We start from the raw sequence: 23,274 nt of genomic DNA, 5'->3' as shown, positions 1-23,274 counted from the left end.
AACAGCAGAGGTGCCCGAATCACTGTAGGATTCCCCGCATTTCCTGCCATCTCCCTCACCCCTATGCCTACCTCATCAACCACTGACATTTGGGTTCTTGGAATAGCTTTTCAGAGAAATTGTAGCAAATATATCTTTCTTTACTTGGCAGAAGGTGATGAAACTGAAATCCCCCTCCTCCAGTTAGAAAAATATCTCTGAAGTAAACCCACACCCACCCACCCACCCACCCCTACTCCCTATCCCACCCCTTGGTGATGACTGTGTAAAGATGTTGAAATAAACTCCAGTCACAGAATGAGTTATGTTCTGCCCTCACATTCACCTCCATGTGCGGTGCTCCGTCCGTAACTTTTCAGTAAACACGGACCTGTGTCCACTGAGACCAACTCTCCCATTCACTTATGCAACAAAGATTTTACCAACAAGCATTTTGTTCATTACCAATAAGGGAAGGAAATGGAAAAAGTAAAGTTGTTTACCACAGGAAAACTAAAATATTTTTCCTAAGGATATTGAGTAACTTCTCCAGAAAGAATGGCAAAGTGACTTGTCAGGGGATAATGATTAGGAGCCCGTAATATTAGATATTATTGACTAAGAAATAAGTCATGTGTTTCTCTCCCGCTCCTTGCTCACTTTCTGTCATTCAACCCTGTCTTCATATGATGTACATTATATATTATACTATTCGTGTTATAAAGTATATATTCTCTGAAGTCCATCATAGATGACTTAATAAAATGAGAGATTTGCCTGTGAAACTCTGAGTTGGATCTCTAGCACGGAACATTTTTATTATTTCCTTTTGGATTGAGACAGGACTGGTCAGATAACTCAGTGGATAAAGGCTTCTGTTGCTAAACCTGTGACCTGAGATTGATCCCAGGAGCCCACATGATGGAAGGAAAAAAACCATCTGGCAGAGGTTGCCCTCTAACCTCCACACATTCATCATGGTGTATACACACACACACACACACACACTAAATTTAAAGAATTTAAAACTGAGATAAATCATAGTTAATATTATTGAGAGTTTAACTGTGAGCCATGCATGGTCCTAATCAGTTTATGTTAAGAAAAGATTTTTCTTCTTAATATTCTTATAAAAGGTAGGTCTAACTATCTTACTGTATGGGGTGGAGGTGGGGTGACATCAAGGCTCAGAGAAATTAGACAACTCCACTAAAGTCACAGGGGAATGAAAGAAATGGAACTCCCAAATCATACAATGGTTAAAATTATAGTAAATTGACTTGCACTAGTGGAAGGTAAAATAATAAGCACTATGCAACATAAATGTCCCTAATTTATCATCATTAGCAGCATACTCTGTGCTGAACATACTCTGTCCTGAGAAAGCAGCAATGGATGAAACAGAAAAGTGAACTTGGTCTTGTGGTGCTTTGGAGACACTGTAAGCCAGTGTGTGATACAGGGTGTCTGATGCAGATAAGAACTGTGGAGAAAGGTAAATAGGCTTGTGGGACAGGAGTGCTACCAGGGAGAACTGAAGAAGACTCAGCAAGACCCAGCTTTGGGTTTTTATGGGATCCCTGAGCATGCAGATATTAGGGCCTTGACATCTCTGTGCACTTCTTGGGCTTCCACCCACCCACCCACCCCTGGCTCTTTTCCTTGTCTGGTTGTTTTTGTCATAGTCTGATCTGTTCAGTCTTATTTCTCTTATTTTCATCATTCTTTAGATGTCTATTTGTTTTCTAATGAGACACAGAAAGGGCTGATCTGGATGGGGGTGGGGCGTGCAGAGGGACTGGGAAGAGGCAGGGGATGGGAAACTGTAATCAGAATATATTGCATGAGTAAAATCTATCTTCAATAAAAGAAAAAAGAAAGATGAGAAGGTTACGGGAAAGGAGGAGGAAGAGGAGGAGGAAGAGGAGGAGGAAGAGGAGGAGGGGGAAGAGGATGGGGATGGGGAAGAAGAAAGAAGAGTAGGAGAAAATGACCTTTGAGCAAAGGCATAAAGAGGATCAAGGAAAAGACAGGCAGGAGTCAAGCTTGAGGAAGAACTTCCTGGAGGCATAGCGAGAAACCACAGCCGTGCAGCAGAATATGCCTGGCACGCTGAAGGAAACTCCGAGGAAGCTGAGGCCAGAAACGGAGTGTAGCCAAGGGAGTGGGGTCGGAGTGGAAGTCACGAGGCAGATAGTCCTAGGACTGCCAGATTGCCAGCAGGGATTGTCCACATCTGTGGCAGCCTCAGCACGCCCCTTACCTCTCAGGTAAAGCTGCCTGCCCCAGAGGCTTTCAGGGTGAGCCGTACTGAAGCAGAGGTAGTGGCTTTACCAAGTAGTTAGGAAATCACGTAGGAAAAGGACAGTAGACAATACACAGCACGGGTGTAGAAGCTCTAGCTTTTCAAGATAGAGCCGTGCTTGGGTGTGCATTGCAATCATTATGTCTTGGCTTTCTAAGTTTACTTCCCAAAGCACACAATTACACGAGTTAATAATTAAGCAAAGCTTAGTACTTGAACAAAGCTTAATATTGAAGTTTTTAAAAAATACAACCTGGTACACATCTCTTACAAAAACTCTTATGTGTGTATGTGGGGGGGGGGGGGCAGTTGGCCACATTGTGTGTGTAGAGGCCAGAGGACAACTTACAGGACTCAGCTTTCTCCTTGTATCCTGCTAAGTGGACATATTTTGTCTCAGTGCGCCCAGAATCTACATGAAAAGAAGTAATACTTGTGATTCACAACTGTTCACAAAAGACCTGGCAAGCCACATCTGTAGAACAACAGAGATTCAAGCATAGACACAAGAAATAGCTTTATTTAGACCTCACGCTTGCACAGAATTCCATAGCATGAGAATGAAAATCCAAATTCATACTTAAATTAACTCCCTGGTTTTTAAAGCTGTGTGGCAATGTCCTCCCTCTTTCCAGAGTTGAAAATCAAACAGATGGCCCAACATTGAGATATGTTTGTTGATTGCCCATCCTGGTGTGCCCATCACTATGTCAAGAGTATGCAGGTTGTCAAAACACATTTCAGAAAGTGCGAACCACAGCTCTCAGGCAAGCATAGGAATCGATGTAATTCACTAATGGGGGAACATTGTGGATGTTGAAGTGGGTTCAGGTGAGAATTAGGAAAAGACACCAGCATTAGAGAAAAGAGTTTAGAGTACTGTTGCCAGGTCAGAGAGAAACCTGGTTGCTTGTCTCCACGGCACTGAAACCATGAGCCTTGGGGTTGACATTTCTGCTCAGTGGAAATCATTTGTGTCTCTTGAATGAAGGCTGACAGGTTATTAAGGAACTTCACAGAACTAAAACTTCAATCAGTAATCTATAGCCTTCACGGAAGGTTGAAGTGTGATGGCTGTACAAGTTATAAATAGGCTACAAATAATTGGGTTCTATGTTTTCACTGGTTCAACTTTTTGGCATGTGAGACATATCTTACTAATATGTTAAAAAATAAAAGCTGCTGTCAGGCAGTGGTGGCATACACCTTTAATCCCAGTACTTGGGAGACAGAGGCAGGCGGATTTCTGAGTTTGAGGCCAACCTGGTCTATAGAGTGACTTCCAGGACAGCCAGGGATACACAGAGAAACCCTGTCTTGAAAAACCAAAAGAATAAAAATAAAAAATTTTTAAAAATTAAAAAAAATAACAGCTGCTGGTGTATGTTTTTGCCTTAACTAAATAACTTACACTCGAAGGCCCTAAACGTAGTGTGTCTTCCCGATCCCACCCATGTGTGTGAATGTGTGTGTGTGTTTTGTGTCTGCATGTGTGTCCATACACAATGTGTGTATGTAGGGTATATGTGCATTCATGTAAGTAAATGTGGGCACATACATGCCGGTGAATGCCTGTGGCCATCAGAGGACAACCCAGGTCCCCAAGCAAGCACCTTTTGCCTTCTGAGCCTTCTCCCTGGCCACCAATGCTATTCTTAATAAATGGTGTTATTCTAAAAAAGGTAATAGAATGCAATACTTAATTCCCAAGTAATCAATGCAATACCACCATTTTCACCCACTCTGTGGGATAATATAAACTTCCGAGGGGGAATGTTAAGTAACAGTTTAATAAGATACAGTAAGTGCACACTGTCTACTCCACATGCTTTTAATGTACTTTTCCTTTAAAAGGAACATTGGGGTACACATATGGGTTATGATCTATCCTCAGAGAGTCTATAAGCTGCAGAACATTCATAAGAGCACAAAAAAAAAAAAAAACCCAACAAGGGGCAAATAGACAAACGCTAGAGAAATTGTGGAGGAGCAGAACAGATGTATCTAATACTCATCATTGTGTTTAAAACCAACACTAGTTTTTTGTAAGAAAGAATGCCATCCAAAACTGATTCTAAAATTCCTCATCTGTATGTTTTAAATTGGGCTAAGTGAGATATGAGCAAGGTGAAGAAAGAGAGACAAAACCGCATGTAGCATGTTGAGTACAGACATGCAGGGCTATAGACAACCTAGAATCTAAACATTTACTGTGCAAAGAGGTTACAGATCAATAGAGTTTGTTCCCCATTAGTATTTTGAACCCTGGGCAGAGAGGCAGCTATATATAGCTTTTTCAATGAGTCTGCAGCCTGGGGTGGAGGGAGGAGATGTTGTGAGCTAGGCAGGATGTGAAGGTGGGGAGATTTTCATACTATACACAATACGTGCCTACTGGGTAAATCCCCAGGCCTAAAATATAATCCACAGTACTTTCATGTTGGGTGCTGCAAGGCAGGTGGCGTAGGATAAACCGCACTGCGCCTGGGCACTAGGACCTGAGGAAGCCAACTTGATTTCTGCTTTCCCTTTGTGCAGTCTGGAAAGACCACAGGAACCTATATCTCCCCCTGAGGGCCAGCATGCAAATCAGCTCGCTGGTGCCTTGGGGCTGAAAGGAAAGAAGCTGGTATACAAGACAGCAGCAGACAGCTGATCAAAAGAATGGTACTGCCCAATATTATGCTCCAACTGTCTCCCTCCTCCCCTGCCCTGCTCAGCCTTACTCAGCTGTCCTCTCAACCAAAATTCTTCCCTGATGATGCGTTTTAGAACTAGTCCCTGAATTATCTCTAAAAAGTGAGGCTAGAAGTGAGTTTAAATTTCATTTGCTGACTTGATTATAATATCAAAAATATGAAACACTTTTATAACTAGACTTGTATTTAGATTCTGTTTTCCATCTTTATTTTTATTTTACATGTATGGGTGTTTGACCTCGATGTATGTCTATGCTTTGCTGGCTACTGAGTTTCCTGGGACTAGTTACAGACTGTTGTAAGCCACTGTGTAGGTACTGGGAATTGAACCTGGGTTCTCGGGAAAAGCAGCTATTGCTCTTCATAGATAAGCTAGCTCTCCAGCTCAGTTATATCTATGTGATAGGTACACTTTTAATTCCAGCGTTATGGAGGCAAAGGCTGAAGCATCTCTGTGACTTTCCAGCTTTGTCAACATAGCAAGTTCCAGAACAACGAGGATTATATACTAAGGCCCTGTCTCAGAAAATAGAATAAAATAAATAATTAAAAAAACAGAAACAAAAACAAAAACCCTTAGTTCTAAGCTTCCTGGTCATTTCAGCTATCACTAACAATAATTTCTCTTTTTTTCTGAATCTTCTCCTTTTCCACTTCTTCCTCCCCTTCTCCTTTTCTCCTCCTCCTCTTCTTCCTCCTCCTTCCTTTTCTTCTTCTCCTCCTTCTTTGCTCTCCTCTCCTCTCCCTCCTCTTCCTTCTCCTCTTTCTTTGTTCTCCTATCCTCCTCCTCTCTTCTTCTTCTTTATTCTATGCATATATGTGTATCCCTATATGAAAGTATGCCATATGTGTGTGAATGCCCGTGGAGGCTGGAAGAGAGTATTGGATCCTCTGCAGCTCGAGTTACAAATGGTCATGAGCTGCCTGATGTATGCCTGGGGATGCAAATCAGATCTGCTGGATGCCCTATCACTGACTTCTAGTCAAACAGAAAATTTCTGGTACTTTATTCTTTATTTTAAGTTAGAAATTTAAATATTTTAACATTATTTTGCTTTATGTAAGTTAAAAAGATATATCTACCATTCTGGTTCCACTTGTTAGAAATGTGCTATATAAATTTTCTGACATTGACGTATGTACGTACGTATGTACGTGTGTGTGTGTGTGTGTGTGTGTGTGTGTGTGTGTACTCACACAAGTGAGCATGTGCACTCTGGTGTTCTTTAGAGAATTACCCCCTCTCCACACTCAATGCAGACAGCTGGATAGAGCTGAGTCCTACGGCACCTCTAACCCAGGAAGACTTAGAATTTCATAACCAAATCCCGTTGCCTTGGCTGTATGACCATGGTCTATATGATTGTGGAGTCCAGCTAAATCCAACCTACTCAAACACCAGATCAACCCAGACAACAAAAATTCATTGTAATCAAGCCACTGCTGATAGATCAGGGCCACAGAACAGACTCGGAAGCTGAAGGGAGGTTGTACAGTGTATTTAAAGGATGAGACCATAAAGAGAAGGGGTCTGGGTAAACTGTAGCAGTGTCCAGTCTTTTTTGACATAAGGAATTGAGCAAAGGAGTTTCCGTCCATCCATCAGGATAGGAGGTGGTTCCTGAGCCTGGGAACTTAGTTTGATCCTGCCAGCAAGATGGAGAAGTTGTCTTTGAGACGTCTGGACTCAGACAACTGCTTCCTTTATAATAGAAACTTTTCAGCTATTGGGAAGTCCCCAGCTCCCCTAGGGCCTGGGACCTTGAAATTAGTTTTTCCCTATGATTAAATGGAGTCTGAAAACAAAATGATAGTATTCAGAATAATTTTCTTTTGCTTGTTCCCAATATAAACACCCTCCCCAAGCTAAGCTAACGACTGAAGGAAGATACTGGTGTTATCAGACCAAGCAGATACGGTCTGGTAGAAATCACAGGTAGTGACAGAAAAGCACTTGATCAGGCCTTCAGCAGCTCTTGAATCCCTTGGCATTTGGCAGCAGCAGGCAGGTGGGAGCAGCGGTTGGTGACACACTCTACTGTTACAGCTCCCACACAGAGCTCTGGGAATCGGAGCCTTAGCTCTACAGACCACACAGTTCTTGTCTATATGCCTTAGAAGTCAGGATTCCACAGCTCTTAGAAGTGACCAATATTACAGTTTACAGGCCTGCTATATGGAAGATACTGACCTTAAGGCGTGAGAGGTCCCTGGAGATCTTCCAATAACTAGAGTCTTCAGTCTCTCTTCTCTGGCCCATTGCCCATTGTCGGCCTCAATTCTCTGCCCTGTTCATGCTCCATCCATTCCCTCTTCCTCCTGCCCAGGAAGGTCTCTCAAATGATCAGCCCCTATAGTCCTGGTCACAGTTGCCATCGCCTGGGAGGCAGCTACTCCTGCTCCTTCACACTGCTGCTGCTGTCCATCGGTCTTGTGGCTCTGCCCCTCCTTCAGCTGCCAAGCATGTCAGTCCCACAACTCAGCCCGGAAGCTAGTCTGAGGTCGCCATTGCTGTTGCCCTGCAGAACTTCCCCCACCATTGTTGTTCCACCGCCAACAGCTTCTCTCTTCCCCTCCCTAGCTCAGCTCAGGGCAGTCCTCTAGAAGTGGTTAAGAAAAGACCATTGCAAAGAAACCATTGCGGGGACCTAGTGTGGCAACAGCAGGGAGAGCAAACAGCCCATGCGGCTTGGGGGTGGGGCGCGGCGGTACTTACCAGTACACTCTCCAAGCGAGGTTAGGAGCTTACTTATCTAGCTAAAGATGGGTGTTTGCACCAACTACAGAACATTTCCCATGCAGGCTTGTGTTGGCAACAATCACAGCACCCTCCCCTTTGTACCAGCTGCAGCGCTAGGCCACTGTGGTCAGTGCTTTCTCTCCCTGGCCTAGGAGGAAAGGGTTAAGAACCATCTAGCATTCACCAAGGTTTGGGATATAGCAAAAAATAAGTAAATGAATACATAAGTACATAAACAAACAAACAAAATAAAACAAACCATGGTACAAATTGAACATGGTACAGCTCCAGGAACCAGAGCAAGCAGCCCTGTGTGCAGGGTGGTTTCCATGTGGCACCTGTAGTTTCAGAACAGCTGGTGCATCAGGGTGGACCAGGTGGGTATTTAACTAACAGTCTTTTTGCGCAAGGCAACTAGAGAAAGAGCAACAGTTGCAAATTAAGAAGTTAAGTTGCTATATGGTAAAGTGAATGCAGATGAATGTGAATGCAGATGAATGCTAACGCTAAGGAAGTTGGAGCTGAAGGAAAAGGAGATGAAGAAAAATGTAGATCACTTACAATGAGCACTTCAAGGCCATATGATTAACACCAACAATGAGGTTAAGAGTATTGCAACAATGCTTAGCCCTTACCTAGTGTCCCACAGAGAGTGTCCTGCCTCATTCCTATCACTGGGATTCATTTCTTCTTTAATTAAAAATTAGCTTTCCAACACAATGTACTAAGTAACGGTCTCCACTGACATCTCCACGCTGCCCTGGTCTTATTCCTCCCTTTCCCCCTCCTATACCCCCTCCCCTGCTTGGCGGTCCCTTTTGCCACCTCCCCAAGTAGCCACCTTCTGCCCTCCTGTCACATGTGTTCATCCCTCCCTTCGAGACCTCTTCCCCCCCCCACACACACACACATACACTTAAATCTAGGATCCACTTATGAGGGGAAAAAAAAAAAAAACTTGTGTCATTTGTCTTTCTGAATCTGACTCAGTTTTTGTTTTTTTTTTTTTTTTAACATGGTGATTTCCAGTTCCATCAATTTCCCTGTAAATGTCATTTTTCTCCAGTGCTAAATAAAATCCCATTTTGTGTGTGTGCATGTGTGTGTATTATATACACATATTTCTTAGCTCATCATCTGCTAATGGACATCTAGGCTTTTTCTACTTTGTCTTTCTGAGATGCTTTTTGGAAGTATTAGGGGGGAAATCCAGGCCACACAGTAAAATGTCACACTGTTACTCCTAACAACCATCTTCATGCCATGGAGAGCAGCTCTGGGAAGTGGAGACAGCGCAGAACCAAGGAATGGCAAGCTCAATGTACCTGGACCACACACAATTAAGTTGAATTGTTTCTCTCTCTCTCTCTCTCTCTCTCTCTCTCTCTCTCTCTCTCTTCATTAAGTAAGGCTTTCTCAATTCGTCTCAGGCTCCAAAGTCTCATAAAAGGTATAATTCAAGGAGTGAAATATTTCTGAATTCCAAACTATGGGTGCTGTCTCATCCACTAAGACACAGAAGAGACAAAACCAGTTCTGCTGGTAAATGTCTACCACTCCCACTTCCAGACTTCAGAAACCAAGGCTTAAAGAATCAGGGGACTGATCTTGGGGTACTGTAAATTTTTTTTTTACCATCAGTCAGACAAAAGAGTCCTAAACTCTTGTATTCCCCTGAAGCCAGGTAAAAGAGACTTTGAAGGTAGTTTGATTGGGCCTTGGAAATGTAACAAGTGTGTCTACATCCCAGGAAGACAATGGCAAACGCCTATGGACAGCTGTTTATTTGACAACAGAGAGAACAGATGTCCTTGGGATCTGTGGTTCATCAGCAGGGGCAGGGCAGGAGTGCTGGAATCGTGGGAAGAGATGTAAAAATCAATGAACAAGGAGTGGGACCAATGAAGGGCACTCAGCAGGAAAATCTTAAAAACAACAAAACTTGGAACTAGAGTTTTCCACAAAGAAAGTTTGTGTATCTACATCACACCCCAAGGGTGCCAACCGTGGGTCACCAGTGTCGTCATATTCAGTTTCATGCCTTTGCTTCTCCTCCTCCTCCTCTTCCTCCCCCTCCTCCTCCTCCCCCTCCTCCTCCCCTCCCCTCCTCCCTCCTCCTCCCTCCTCCTCCTCTTCCCTCCTCCTCCTTTCCTCTCTCCTGAGCCTGAACCTGAGCAGCAGAAATGCAGCTGGTACCTCAGGGAGGAAGAAGTAGACCCAAAGGGAGAGTCAGTGTGTGTCATATGGTAAAGCAAGACCAGCAGTCCATAGGATAGGTGCTCAGAGTTCCTTTTTATTGCCGTGTGTGTGTGTGTGTGTGTGTGTGTGTGTGTGTGTGTTGGGGCTATATTTATGTGGATATGTGAATGTGGATGCAGGTGCACATGGAGTCTAGAAGAGGGTACCTGATGCCTTGGAGTTAGAGTTGTAAACCACCTGTCCTGGATCCTAGAAAGCAGACCAGGTCCTCTTGGTCCATGAGTAGTGTATGCCATTTACTGCTGAGCCACTTCTCCAGCCCCGTGCTTAAGAGTTTGGATGAGCAACTCTGACCAGGAACTGGTCTGCTGGTCGGTAGTGTTCATTATAGATGCCAGTGTGTGGACTACAGTAACAAACCCCAGTGTTCATCACCCGGTCACAGCAGTTGTCACTTCAGGAACGTCATTTCCTATGTCTCCTCCCTGGCCTCCACTGCATGCTAACAAAGCAGATCTCAGCACTGGATTATTGTGTCAATCATTTAGTGCACACCTATAAAATGTGCAGCAATAGTGTCAGTAGCATGCCTTAAAATGTAGCAGTGGTTCCTAGATTTCATCACATACCCAGTCAGTGTTTAAATTCCCCAAGATGGCTCATAATACCTTTACACAGCTAATTGTTTGGCTCTGAATTCTAAGTCTGCCCATATTGGAACCATGTCCTAAGGTCTTTTTCTCATCGACAGATTCCCACCCATTTTATTTGATGGGGATCCTGGTTTTTTTGCCCTTAGCATTTGGTGTATTCTGGACTTACCCAGTTACGTCTTTTCCTGTTCTCTTCCATGTTCATCTCTTGAGCTTCCTGGCAGGTCAGATTTAGATCTAAACCTCTGACCAGAGTCATATGTGACTCTGTTCTCTCTCGACAAGGCATCTGTGTGGGTGGCTTGCCTGCTTCCTAGCAAATTACAACAGAAACCACGTAGCATCTGCTTGTGTCTGTCCTGGGAAGATGGTCAGCCTGTCACTGTGCGGTCACTTCTTACTGATTGTACATTTCCGTACTGACCTGTGACACAGCGAGTTTAACATTCACTAGGGTCATCAGCCACGTGCAGATTGTGGAGTAGTCTTTCCTGCTTCACTTAAAATTATTAAATAGTTGATGACTAAACTGAAGTGTACTCTTTCATGAGAAGCAGAAGACCCTCATTTATTTTTGTTTTCAGTCTCCAGAATATTAAGTTGGCTATTCACCGCCCTCTGAAAGTTGTCACTGGGATGGGCTGTTTTCAGTTTTCTTTTCAACTAACTCATCACACTTTTTTTTTTTTGATGCTTAAAACTGTTCTATCCTTGGCTAATCAGAGTTCTCTTGTATTGTTGGGATTTTAGTTATTGATCTTTTATTGTTTTTTTCCTCTGCGTGTGGTATATGTGTATGTGTGTGGTGTATGGCCACATGTACAGGTGTACCCATGCACAGGCCAGATGAAAGCTTCAGGTGTCTTCTATCATCCTCTGTGTTCTTCAGTGGCTGCAAGGCCTCTCTCTGTTTCTCGTCTAAGCTGGCAGCCGTCTAGCTCTAGGACTCTATCTACCTGTCTCTACCCTTCAAAGAGCTGCCATGCAGGAGACTATTCCTGGCTTGTTCTGTGGATGCTAGGACCTGAACTACAGTCCTCGTGTTATAAAGCAAGTGTTCTTAACCACTGTGGCGTCTCCCCAGCTTCCTCTGCATTAGTGTTTGCTTTTCATTCAGGCTGGGTATCACCATGTAGCCTCGTGCTGGTTACAGGTGCCAGTATGAGCTTTTGGAATTTGTCTCCTGTAAACTAAACTTTTAAAACCAAAATAAAAATAAGGAGATTCTTGGTCTTACTATGACAGAGAAAATATTGGAAGTTCTAACATTACATTTAAGAGTGGACATAGAATAGTCCCTGTAAGTAGTTTGCAGTGCTCTATGTTGTAGAAAATGAAATTATTGCTTATTGTACTATATGGAGACTTTGCAAATGAAGGACAGTGGTACCTCATATTCTGCTTTCCCTGGTGAAAGTACCATATAAAGTCTGTCAATCATTGCACCTGAATCAATCTGGTATAAACCTACCCTTTCCAAAGTAATTTACATTATAGTTGAGAAGATAGTATATGAGACTACATGATATTAGAGTTGGGTATGCTACCAGTAACAGAAACTAAAATAACAGGGCCCGAGAAAATATTAATGGTGTGTTTCTTTTTATGTTAAAAGAGATGATCCTCTGCTTCTGAGCCTCTCGTCTGAGAGGAAGTGTGAAGAGGCACTCCACTGCTAGCGTGAGTGACCAGATCTGTGGTCATCACAGCCTCAGACTCCTCCTATCGGGGATCCATTGCTCTCACGTGTAACCTCCACAGTATGTAGTATAAAATAGTTCTTCCAGCTCCAACCATCAAGTTGACACCCTAGTCAGTAGTAGGAAAGGGAGGAGATCAGGAGATGCCCTTTAAGGACCCCCCTGCTTTTCTTGAGACGGCCTCCTGAGAGCTGAGATTACAGATGCACAGCACCACATCCCGCCAGGATGCTTCCATTTCTGCCATATTCTCTTGTTCAGAAAAGAGTTGTATGGCTATACCAAGTTACAGAAAAAGCTAAAAACGATGTCGTCTTTAGGCAGGCTGCCCAGATGTCCAGATAATCTTCAGGCAATCAGTTACCCTAGAGAAAGGAAAGAGAAGGAAATTAGTATTTTTTGCTACAAACTGTAGTTTAAAAAGTCTACCTCTGGCCGGGCGTGGTGGCTCACGCCTTTAATCCCAGCACTCGGGAGGCAGAGGCAGGTAGATTTCTGAGTTTGAGGCCAGCCTGGTCTACAAAGTGAGTTCCAGGACAGCCAGGGCTATACAGAGAAACCTTGTCTCGAAAAACCAAAAAAAAAAAAAAAAAAAAAAAAAAAAAAAAGTCTACCTCTTTTGTACATATTTTTCTGTCTTAAAATCTCAGCTTATCCCTTCTCTCCCCTCCCCTCCCCTTCCCTTTCCTCTCTTCCTCTTCCCTCCCCGCCTCTTTTTGCCTTCATTATTCAGCAGCATCCAATGTATGATGTGAAAGGAGGCTGCAATTAGCAATTACATCTAAAACTACACAGGAAAGTTGTACTGCCTCCCTCCCTTTGTCTCGTCCTCTGTTCTTCTCTGATGAGCTGCCTCTGCCTGCCCCGGGACTTCTTGGCTATTAACTTCCTGGTCACATAAGTTCTACACCATAACATTATCCTGACTCAAAGGTCAGACCCTGTGAATTGTCCACAGGGCAGATAAGCTTTAGTTCCCAAAGAGCCCTTACAAGGAGGTAGCTTGCTGTCTGTCTGTGTGTCCTGCCTCCTCATTAGAGTCCTTATGGCAGAGGAAAATAGGAGAGAGGATTCCATGTGGGAAAGTCTGAAAGGCTTCCCAGAGAACGTTGCAGGTCGGCGAGGCTGGCAGTATCTCATAGGCGCTCACTGGAAAAGAAAGAGACAAGAGAGAGTGTTCAGACACAGGACACTGCATTTTTGAAGTAGCATACACAGAAGGAAGCCAGGCACACCAACGGTGTCCAAAGGGGCCCCTGCAGTGCCTCATACAAGACCCCTGTTGCTTCCTTTCATAGATGAAGGAACTGATATTCCAAGCCACTGGACAGTGGTAGGTAGTAGAGATGGAATTCAAACCGATAGGTAGAATAAACAGCCCTGTGCAGATCTCTGCATGCCCTAATCCCTATAACCTGTGACTGTGTGTTGTTGGGTGATAAAGGGGAATTTACATTCCAAATGGAGTTATAGCGCCCATCTGCTGACCTTAAAATAGGGAGCCTGCCCTAGACGACCACTGTGAGAAGGGCCCAGTGTGGTTCTCAGGATCCTTAAATGGAGCAGAGGTAGGAGGAAGAGATTTTGGCAATACAGAGCAAGCAGGGCTCGACCTGCAGTTTGGGGGTTTGAAGATGGAGTAAAAGAGTCAAGACAGAGGCCACCAGAGTGTCCCTCAGTAGGGAGGATGGTCGCAGAGGCAGTGTCCCCTAGAGATCTGCAAGAAAGGCGCACAGTCCCACAGTCACCATGACTGTCACTCAACCAGACACATTTCAGACTTCTAAACTAGAGAATTGTAAGGCGCTTTGAGCCTTGTGGCTCTATGGCGCTTTGAGCCACTAAGCCTGTGGCAGGCAGTCCATGATAATAGCAATGGGAAACTTACATACAAGCTGAGCTCCATTGACCCCTGGATCCCTGTTCTTAGTCCCTTGTTTACATGACTTAACTGTTGTCAAGGCTAAACCAGGAGCTAGAAGAATTATAAGTGAACTCCTCTTATAATTCTAGGTTTCTTCAAACTTCTTTTTCAAACCATATAGCTAAGGGTACGCATGTGCCTCCCAGCTTGGTGAATTTTGAAAGGATGTGGTCATGGCCTTTGACATCAGAGGAGGGAGCTCAGCGGTGAGGCTGGCTGATGCTGATAGAAAAGATAAGGTTAGAGGCAAGTTGCCTTTGAACGACTCTCTAAAGATCAACTGCATCCTGTCTCAGTCTCCGCTGCTCCTCTCCTTCAGTCGCACTGCGGGGTGATGCCCAAGGCGCATCACTTTTCAGAACTGGACCATGAACAACTTCATCCTCCTGGAAGAACAGCTGATCAAGAAGTCCCAACAGAAGAGAAGGACTTCTCCCTCGAATTTTAAAGTTCGTTTCTTTGTCTTAACGAAAGCCAGCCTGGCCTACTTTGAGGACCGCCACGGGGTATGAGAAGGCTTACGTTGTGCTTTGTTTATTTTGTTTATTTATTTTGTTTATTTACTTTGTTCTGTGTTTGGACTGAGCTGATTCCTGAGATAAACTTGAACACCTGGGATGCAGGTACAGTGTGTTTTGGAAGCCACCAAGTAGAGTTAGAGATCGGAAGAAATGTGGAGAGTTCTGAGACTCCAGTGTCAGTTAGATTTGGCTATTTCAATTCTAAAATCTGTAGGTTTAACGTTCATACATTTCTTATGTGGTGAATGTTGTGGATAGGACTTGAAGTTTATGTAAACATGAAGTATATGTGGCATCTACAGTCTGTAGGACAGTAAAATATTAACTATGGCTTATTAAGACGTAAGGGGAAACCTAGCTCAACTTCCCTGTTTTACAAAAGAAGTGGTTCTTAGACTGTGAAGGGAGGTCCTATGTAAGATTTTCACGACTTGAACTCTGCTTATCTCAATGGTCATCACTGCCCTGAGGCCATGGGGTCCTACTTCCATTAAAGTGACATTCTAAAGTTGGAAGGAACAACCCTCTTTGTGGTAAAACATCTCAGGAGACTGGGGGTGTGGAACACAGAGTTTCTGCCTGCAGACCAGGGATCCCGCTAGAGTGTGTCGGCTCAGCTGGAGGCGTCTAATGACATCTTCGTGCACAGCAATAACAACAAAAGCAAGCGAGTGTGTGTTAATACTACAGTGTGACAGGAGCACTGGGTGGTGCTGGGAGCTTAGCCCATGGCTAAGTCCTCTCTGAGGCAGCCAAGGGCCAAGAGCATTGGCTGGGGCAAGACTTGGTCTTTTGAGAGTAGGGTTGCTTTCTAAAATAACCTAGGTCTATCTTGACTGCAAGTTACTCCGAGGCCAGAAGCTACTGGATCTGCTGACACTTGCTGCTAACGGCAGGGTGATTTAGGTAATGGTATATTGATGTCACACCCTTCTCAGTCCAGGCAGCCAGAAGCCCCTCTGACTAGGCTGGTTAACTCTGTGAACCAGAGAGGAAGGGAAGCGAAAGAATTAAGATGCTTTATACAGGCAAATATGCGCAGACACATATACATTCACACATATATTTACACTTTCATTCACATTCTTATTTGCACGTTAACACATTCACATTTTTGTTGGGCCCAATCACCTGTCTCATACACTCCACAAGCATTCATGCATGCTTACATACACACATACTCCTACGAACATACATATAGACAAACAGACATATACATCTGGATAGATAGATGGATGGATGGGCAGAGCCCCCCCCCCCCCAAGCCAAACTATCCAACTAACAACTTAATTTCTTTCCTCTGGCTTTTTTATACCTTCTCAGACAAAAATTTCTTTAGAAAATTACCTCAGAGATAAAATGTTACACAAATTTGAAGTTACAAAAAGATGTTGATATTTTAGCTCAAAGGAGTGTTTCATTCTATATGCTTGTTACAAGTTCAAAGCTTTTACATGGCCCTGGCTTATCATAGTTCATATCTGTGGTTGTATCCTTGGGCCTAAATGTTTTTCCTTGAACACAAATTTGTCCCAAGTCTATTTCTCTTTTTAGTATAATTATTAAAAGCTCATTGTATTTCTTATTATGCAGCCTTTTCTTACTATTCTGAGGAGTGGGCACATTCTATTCTTGACTGTAACCTTATTACAACTTTCTAGCAAAGCAACTAAGACCATCTCTTAAAACTTCCTAAAATTATTTGAATCAAATCGGGAATTCTATAGAATCATTATTAATTCATCTAAACAGCATTAATTCATGAACATTCATCTTTATGCTGATCTGAAGGAAATCTGATCAATAGGGTGGGCTAATGCCCAGGGACTGTTAGTTGCATAATGACAGGAAAGGCATATCAGTTGTAAGAAGCAATCCTAAGATGACATCTCTTTGGCCTTACCATAAAGCTCACCCATTGCGCACCATGCCAAAAATCCAACGTACCACCTCTAGGAAGGCCCCCTGCTAACCTTAACCTATCCTAGATGTCTCCTGACAGGGTGCGGGTCAAGTCGTCGCTGCACTTCCCACTGAGTGAGTCAGCCTGGGCAAATGTCCTCCATCAGACTCGTCTCCTTTGTAAATACAAGGACTAGACAGCAACCCCAAGTTCCACTCTTTCTTTCAAAATCTTTTGTTTTTGACACAGTGACGCTTGTTTAATTCTCCACAAACACTTTTCGAAGCTTGTTTGATTTCTCACCATATGGTTGTAGTATTTCTGCATCTTTAGAGGGGCTGGGCACTGATGAGTACTTAGGCTTTAGCTTGGTGCTCACCGAGATGAGGAGGCTTCTGTTCCCTGCTGGTGTCTCGCTAGAAGATCCACGTGAGGGGAGTGAGGTCCAGTCTATGAGGCTTTCCGTGAATGTGGAGCAAAGCACTTAGAGGGGGGAAAGGCCTAGCCTCATAAGTGTCAGGGAAAAGAATGCCTACCTCTCGAGAATCACTTGTCTTCAGCAGGGTCTCACTTACAACTTACCAATAGATGAGAGGCAGATAGAATAACATATGTTTAGGCCCCATTGGTGAGTGGCCAGGTAGGTGCCGAGCTGTGGGCCTGGGGGATTCCCCACATAGAACTAATAAGTCACATGGCATCAACTCTCTGTTTCTGTGAACGCAACATGAAATTCATGTTACGTAGTGAGAGCATAGCCACGCACCTTTAAATGACTTTTCTCTAAATGGATTTTACACTTTAACCAGTTTTTAAAAAATAGTTTTTAATTTTTGAGATTAGTATATAATTACATTATTTCTGCTTTTCCTTCCCTCTACCAAACTCTTCCATGTATCCTCCTTGCTCTCATTCAAATTCATGGACCCTTTTCTCTTTACTTGTTGATGTTGTTGTTGTTGGTGGTGGTGGTAGTGATGTATATGTGATAATGTTACTATATAACCCAAGCTGGAACTTGAAGCCTTCTAGCCTCAGCCTCCAGTGTGTCTTGATTGTGAGTAGATCATAAGTAGGTGCCACCACACCCGCTTTACCTCTTAAGAATCATAAAAAAACATTTCTAACACAAGCTGGATATGGTGGCACTTGCTTGTAATCCCAGTACTAAGGGGACTGAGGTAAGAGGATCAATTAAGTTCAGGGACAGCAGCCGGGCATGGTGGCGCACGCCTTTAATCCCAGCACTCGGGAGGCAGAGGCAGGCGGATTTCTGAGTTCGAGGCCAGCCTGGTCTACAGAGTGAGTTCCAGGACAGCCAGAGCTATACAGAGAAACCCTGTCTCGAAAAAACAAAAACAAAACAAAAAAGAAAGTTCAGGGACAGCCTGGGATTCCAGACCAGCCTCGGCTACCTAGCAAGACTTGATCTCGAGAGAACAAACAAACAAACAAACAAACAAACGAAGAATTAGAAAGGGGAAGAACAACTCCATGACAAACGATCCGTTCTGTAGCCCTTGGCTGTTTCCATGAAGAACAAATATATATGTCATGAATTGTGCTGTAGAAGTGGTTCTGGGCTTCATGCTACTGAAGCAGTGGCTCGAAAGACACAGGGTGCCCTTCACATTCGAGCACAGCATCAGATGTTCTCTGGACCTGCCCGGTGTCTTGTAAAGCGGTCTCTGGCATCTGCAGTTCTTTAGCCTGGTAGCACGCTGGTACAACGTGAGAGTCACTGTGTTACTAGAGGGGAGCGGTGGGGCCCTGATTTGTAGCGTTTGTTGATTTCTCTGTTATAAATAACCCCTTCATAGAGCTGGGATGTAGGGCAGTTAGAAGAGTATTTGCTGAGCATGCATGAAGCTGGGTTCAATCCCTAGCCCTGCGTAAAGTAAGTATGGGGATGCACAATTACAACCCCACACTCAGGAGGCAGAAGAAGAGAACGAGAAGTCCAAGGTCATGCTCAGCTATATAGTGAGTCTGAGGCCAGTCTTCAATACATGAGAGCCCTTTTCAAAAAAGGAATCCCTTGGCCATTTCAGTTAATCAGTGTGGATCATAAATTCCTGAAAATGTAGCAGCTTGCTCTCATAGGCCAGTATAAGCCAAACCTAGCACACCACTGGCAGACGTAAGTATAGTCTCTGGGGAGGTTGATGACAACTGAACCGTAAGAAAAAGAGAAAAATCAGAGGGCCCTGAGCATGGGATAGAAGGGGTAGCACAGATGGAGACAAACAGTACAGGGTGGAAAAGCCAGTGTAGCTGGTAAGAGCTGGGTTCAAATCCAACCTCTCTCACTTTCTAGGTGTAGTATCTCTGACAAGACATTTCATTTTAAGGCATTTCCCTATTTGCAAAGTCAGGGCCCTGATGGCTCTCTCTGTCTCACAAGAGCACAAGCTAAGAGAAGTATATTGCAAGCTTTATGCTCATCTTACACACCATGCATCCTCGTCATATTCTGAGAGGCCCTATGGGAAAGAAGGATTCTTTACCCTAATGACTCTGCATTTTAGGGGTCAAGTTTACTACACTTCCTATGGCGTGGAATACATCACTACCACCCCCTGGGGGGGGGCAGAAAGAACATTTAGGATCACTACCCCAGCTATTGCCCAGAGCTGTTCCCCTTCCCTGAGCTGCAATCTAACCCATGCAACATCCCTGAATGAAAGAGGACAGGTGGGGAGATGGCCCCTTCCTGCTTTTGTAACCATAAGTAGCATTATCAAAAACACATATAGATCTGGGTCAAAGACCAGGTCTAGTGTGACTCGTTATAAGCCACATAATGCTATGGGATCTCGAAACAGCCATGGATGTTCCCTTTTGTTTTCTTTTTAATGAGCTGAAGGTCACCACCCTTCTAATACTGAACAGTGACTAGCATAGAGCACTTCCCGTGTGTCCGTGTGTTCATGTGGATTGTCGTGAGTAGACACTATAATCATCCTGTAAGTAGGAACTCTTACACCCTCATTTATAAACCAGGGAAGGAAGTGCAGAGGGTTTAAATAACTTCCCCGAGGTCCGTTATGTCTCCAGAGCTCACACAGTTCCATAGTAAATGGTGCTTCTTACAGTTAGCGTTACTGCCTAGTTATTACAAAACGCCATGTTCTCTTACTCGGTAAAGGGTTCCACAGGTGACACCTCGTGTTCTCCAGATCTGTCACAGTGAAGAACATTCTGAGCTCTGTCTCTTCTGTGCACACTCCAGGACAAATCTCTTCCCGCTTCACTCTCTGGAGCTCTGTTCCGTGTCTAAAATAGCATGAATACATTCATCATGGTGGCTGCAGCCCACCAGCATTTCCTCAGTCACCTTCCCGGCAGAAGTCCACATGTCCCATCTAGTACTGCTACCCCTGTGACAGTCACCTTGCCCCACCATACTGCACGTAGCAGCCTGGCTGAGTGCTCATGTTGTGAATGTGATCGGTTGGCATGGTTCTCATTATAAGCAGACATGCTTATGACAGGATTATTCCAATTGACCCAGGGCACCAGCATCCAGGACACATGTCCTTCTTTGTCTTTGCTCTGAGCTCCAATCACACCACACCTGTTCAGGTCTAAATGTCCCTTCCTTAGAGAAGCCTTCATTAAATTCTTTAGACTGGGTCAACCTCCTATTACATTCTTGCCATAGCAATGTGTGCTTTTTCCTGAGGGCCTATGCCAAAGTCATAATGGCCCATTTACTAATGTGAGGCTCCATTTACTAATGTGAGGCTCCATTAGACAGAAGCTTTATAAGGACAAGTATCAGATGATACCCATCAGTTTCCACAATGCTTCCTGCCTATTAGCAGTGATTAGCTTTTTGTTTGTTTAGTTTTGTTTTTGTTTCTTCCTGTGGAGGGAGTAGAAGGGGAAAGGGAGAGAATGAAGAAGAAAATATAGATTCGACATGGAGCAGAGTTAGGGTAGCACAAATGAGCCCAGTTAGAAAAGGGCTCCGTACTAAAAAGCAATCTCACGATGTGGAAGATCAGAAGGGAGGATTTAGGATATAAGAATACAGGAAGAAGTTTCCACAAAAGGAATAGTCACGGCCGTGTCTTGAGCAAGAAAGGGGAGTTGGGTGGTTGGAACTGTCAGCTAGGTCAGAGAGAAGCCTGTGAGAAGCCCACAGCTGTTTCTGGGGAACCATTGGACTCTGTTCCTTTCCCCTTCACCCTGAGTCGTTGGGTTTATTTTTCTCCCTTTGGGTATATAGCTACACCTTCTGCACTCTAGTATTCTTTGTTTGGTTGTTTGGTTGTTTGGTTTGGTTTGGTTTGGTTTGGTTTGGGATTTTTTTTTTTTTTTTTTTTTTTAGATTTATTTTTTTTTTTTTATTATATGTAAGTACACTGTAGCTGTTTTCAGACACTCCAGAAGAGGGCGTCAGATCTCGTTACGGATGGTTGTGAGCCACCATGTGGTTGCTGGGATTTGAACTCCTGACCTTCAGAAGAGCAGTCGGGTGCTCTTACCCACTGAGCCATCTCACCAGCCCTGGTTTGGGATTTTTGAGACAGGGTTTCTCCACGTAGCCCTGGAGGTCCGGGAACTCTTGCTATAGACCAGATCAGCTTCAAATTCACAGAGATCCACTTGCCTCTGCCTCCTGAGTGCTGCTGGGGTTAAAGGCACGTACCACATGCGCCCAGCCACAGGCAGTATTCTTTAAACTCACTGAGCCTTTCTGCTAGAGACTTTTTACCAGCCATGGTCCCTCCCCACTTTATCCCCATGTGATTTCACTGATGCTACCTGGGGTCCCATGGACAGTTGAGGTTCTATATGAGCCTGTCATCCTCACAACACCAAGAGTGGAGTTTTAAAATTAGCACTCAGACACCACTCTCTAAAAGCTCTGTGTGACTGCTCAGAATACTTAATTCCTGGCTATGGCTCCCAAGAGCCTTCTCTGCCCATCTGTCTGATTTCTCTTGACACCACACTTGCTCGGTGTGCCTCCCGCACATCTGCTTCCTCTCTGAACTTTCAGTGCTTCAAGTTCATTTTCTCTTTGGTGCCCTTGCACTGAGGATTATAATGGAACCTTGAAACGCATACTACCGGGATGTTCTTTCTCTGCCAACCACAGACTCCACAGTGGCTTTTGGAAGAGCCAAGGTTGCAACAAGGCTGGTTGCTCCTTTCTTTCTGCCTCTTCCCTAGCTCATACCTTCCCCTTTCATCTTTAAAAAGCTTACAAATAAGCTGGGTGTGATGGCGCACGCCTTTAATCCCAGTACCTAGGAGGCAGAGGCAGGAGAATCTCTGTGAGTGACTTGCACACCTTTTCATTATTTCCTGCAGAAAAAAAAAAAATCAGCCTCAGAGAAATACTGTCGAGAAGAGCACTTAATTTGGAAGAAAGGATTAATTGGAACACTCAAGACTGTAGTTTCTATGGGTTCCAAACAAGACTCACACATTGAGGTCAAAACAAGAGGTCCAACACACTTGAGTCCTAAGGAAGTTAGCTTAAGCTCTTCTCAAATTTTCATAGGCCACCTGCTCTATCTTTACCTAATTTCTTTAACTATTAATAATAAAATTTTCCATCTGTCAGTGATTTATGCAGACATCAGAAAAAATAGGTCTTCAGGCTGTGTTTTTTGCCAGGAGGTGAGTTGGGGGGTTGCTTTCATGATGCCCAGAAGCTTCACAAAAGCAGCCCAGGGGAGGAAACTGCTTCTGAATGCACATAGACTCCCTTTGTAGACTGCCTATCTGCCCTTGGAAGTCAGCGCAGGTTCTATAGATCCAGCAGAATGGGAACACGGCATGAGACTGTGTATCCACATGATTTCTACAGCCATTCATACGGGATTGATATTTACATGCTCGTCTAAGTCATCCGAAAGGGGATCTGCATACAGACTACTTAAAGAACTTAAAAACTTTAACAGTAAAACAATTTAATTTGAAAAATGCTTAAAGGACAAGAATAGATTCTTCTAGAAAGAATAAATTCAAAATAATCAAGTTTATGGGGGAAAGTGCTCAACTTAACTAGCCACCAGAGAAATGGAAGTCAAAAACACAATAAAATATGATTACATCCCAGCTTCATGTCCATTTTTATTCAGTTATTATTTTGAGAACTTCATACCTGTGTACTGTGTCTACATCACGTCTACCCTTCTTTCCCCTTCCAACTTCTCCTGTGCCCTCCCCTAATCCGTGGCTGCTTCTTTAATTATTATTGTTACATATAAGCTAATGAGTCCACGTAGCATTGCTCCTGTGAACATGTTCAGGGCTGAGCACGTGGGATTAGACAATCTATAGAGGAACTCAACCCTGGAGGAAACAGATTCTCCATCGTTTAGCAGTCACTTACAGTAACTCTTACTAGAGGTAGAACCTGGTGGAATCCCCCCATCTATGGGGGCATGTCAACTGGTTTTTTTCATTATGCTTGTGCTATCCAGGCAATTGTGTTGTTGAGAGTCCACAAGTGCATTTTCCTTGTCATGTCTAGGCAGCACTACCTAGCAGGTCCCCAGGCTTTTAAAATAATTGTGTTCCCTCTTTGGTGATGTCCCCTGAGCCTTAGCTGTAGGGGTTGTGTTGCAGATGTATCAATGTTTGTTGAGTAGCCCACTCTCACTTACTGTCTGCATTCTGACCAGTTGT

At 43.9% G+C, this 23,274-nt stretch overlaps 1 protein-coding gene across 5 annotated transcripts in view; it reads left to right on the top strand.

Moving 5' to 3' along the window:
* The first annotated feature begins 14,462 nt into the window (after window positions 1–14,462).
* Itk (IL2 inducible T cell kinase) overlaps window positions 14,463–23,274 on the top strand; it is a 64,368-nt gene continuing 55,556 nt past the window's right edge. For all 5 annotated transcript variants that reach the window (NM_001281968.1, NM_010583.3, NM_001281966.1 and 2 more), the window contains exon 1: window positions 14,463–14,705. In NM_001281968.1, coding sequence (NP_001268897.1) covers window positions 14,568–14,705 — 138 coding nt within the window. In that variant the 5' untranslated portion in view covers window positions 14,463–14,567. The remainder of the gene's footprint in view (window positions 14,706–23,274) is intronic.

The sequence above is a fragment of the Mus musculus genome, chromosome 11 (genome assembly GCF_000001635.26).
Source record: "Mus musculus strain C57BL/6J chromosome 11, GRCm38.p6 C57BL/6J".
NCBI classification, from domain to species: domain Eukaryota; kingdom Metazoa; phylum Chordata; class Mammalia; order Rodentia; family Muridae; genus Mus; species Mus musculus.
The sequence above is the reverse complement of the archived record's forward strand: the minus strand, read 5'-3'. Positions and strand labels throughout refer to the sequence as shown.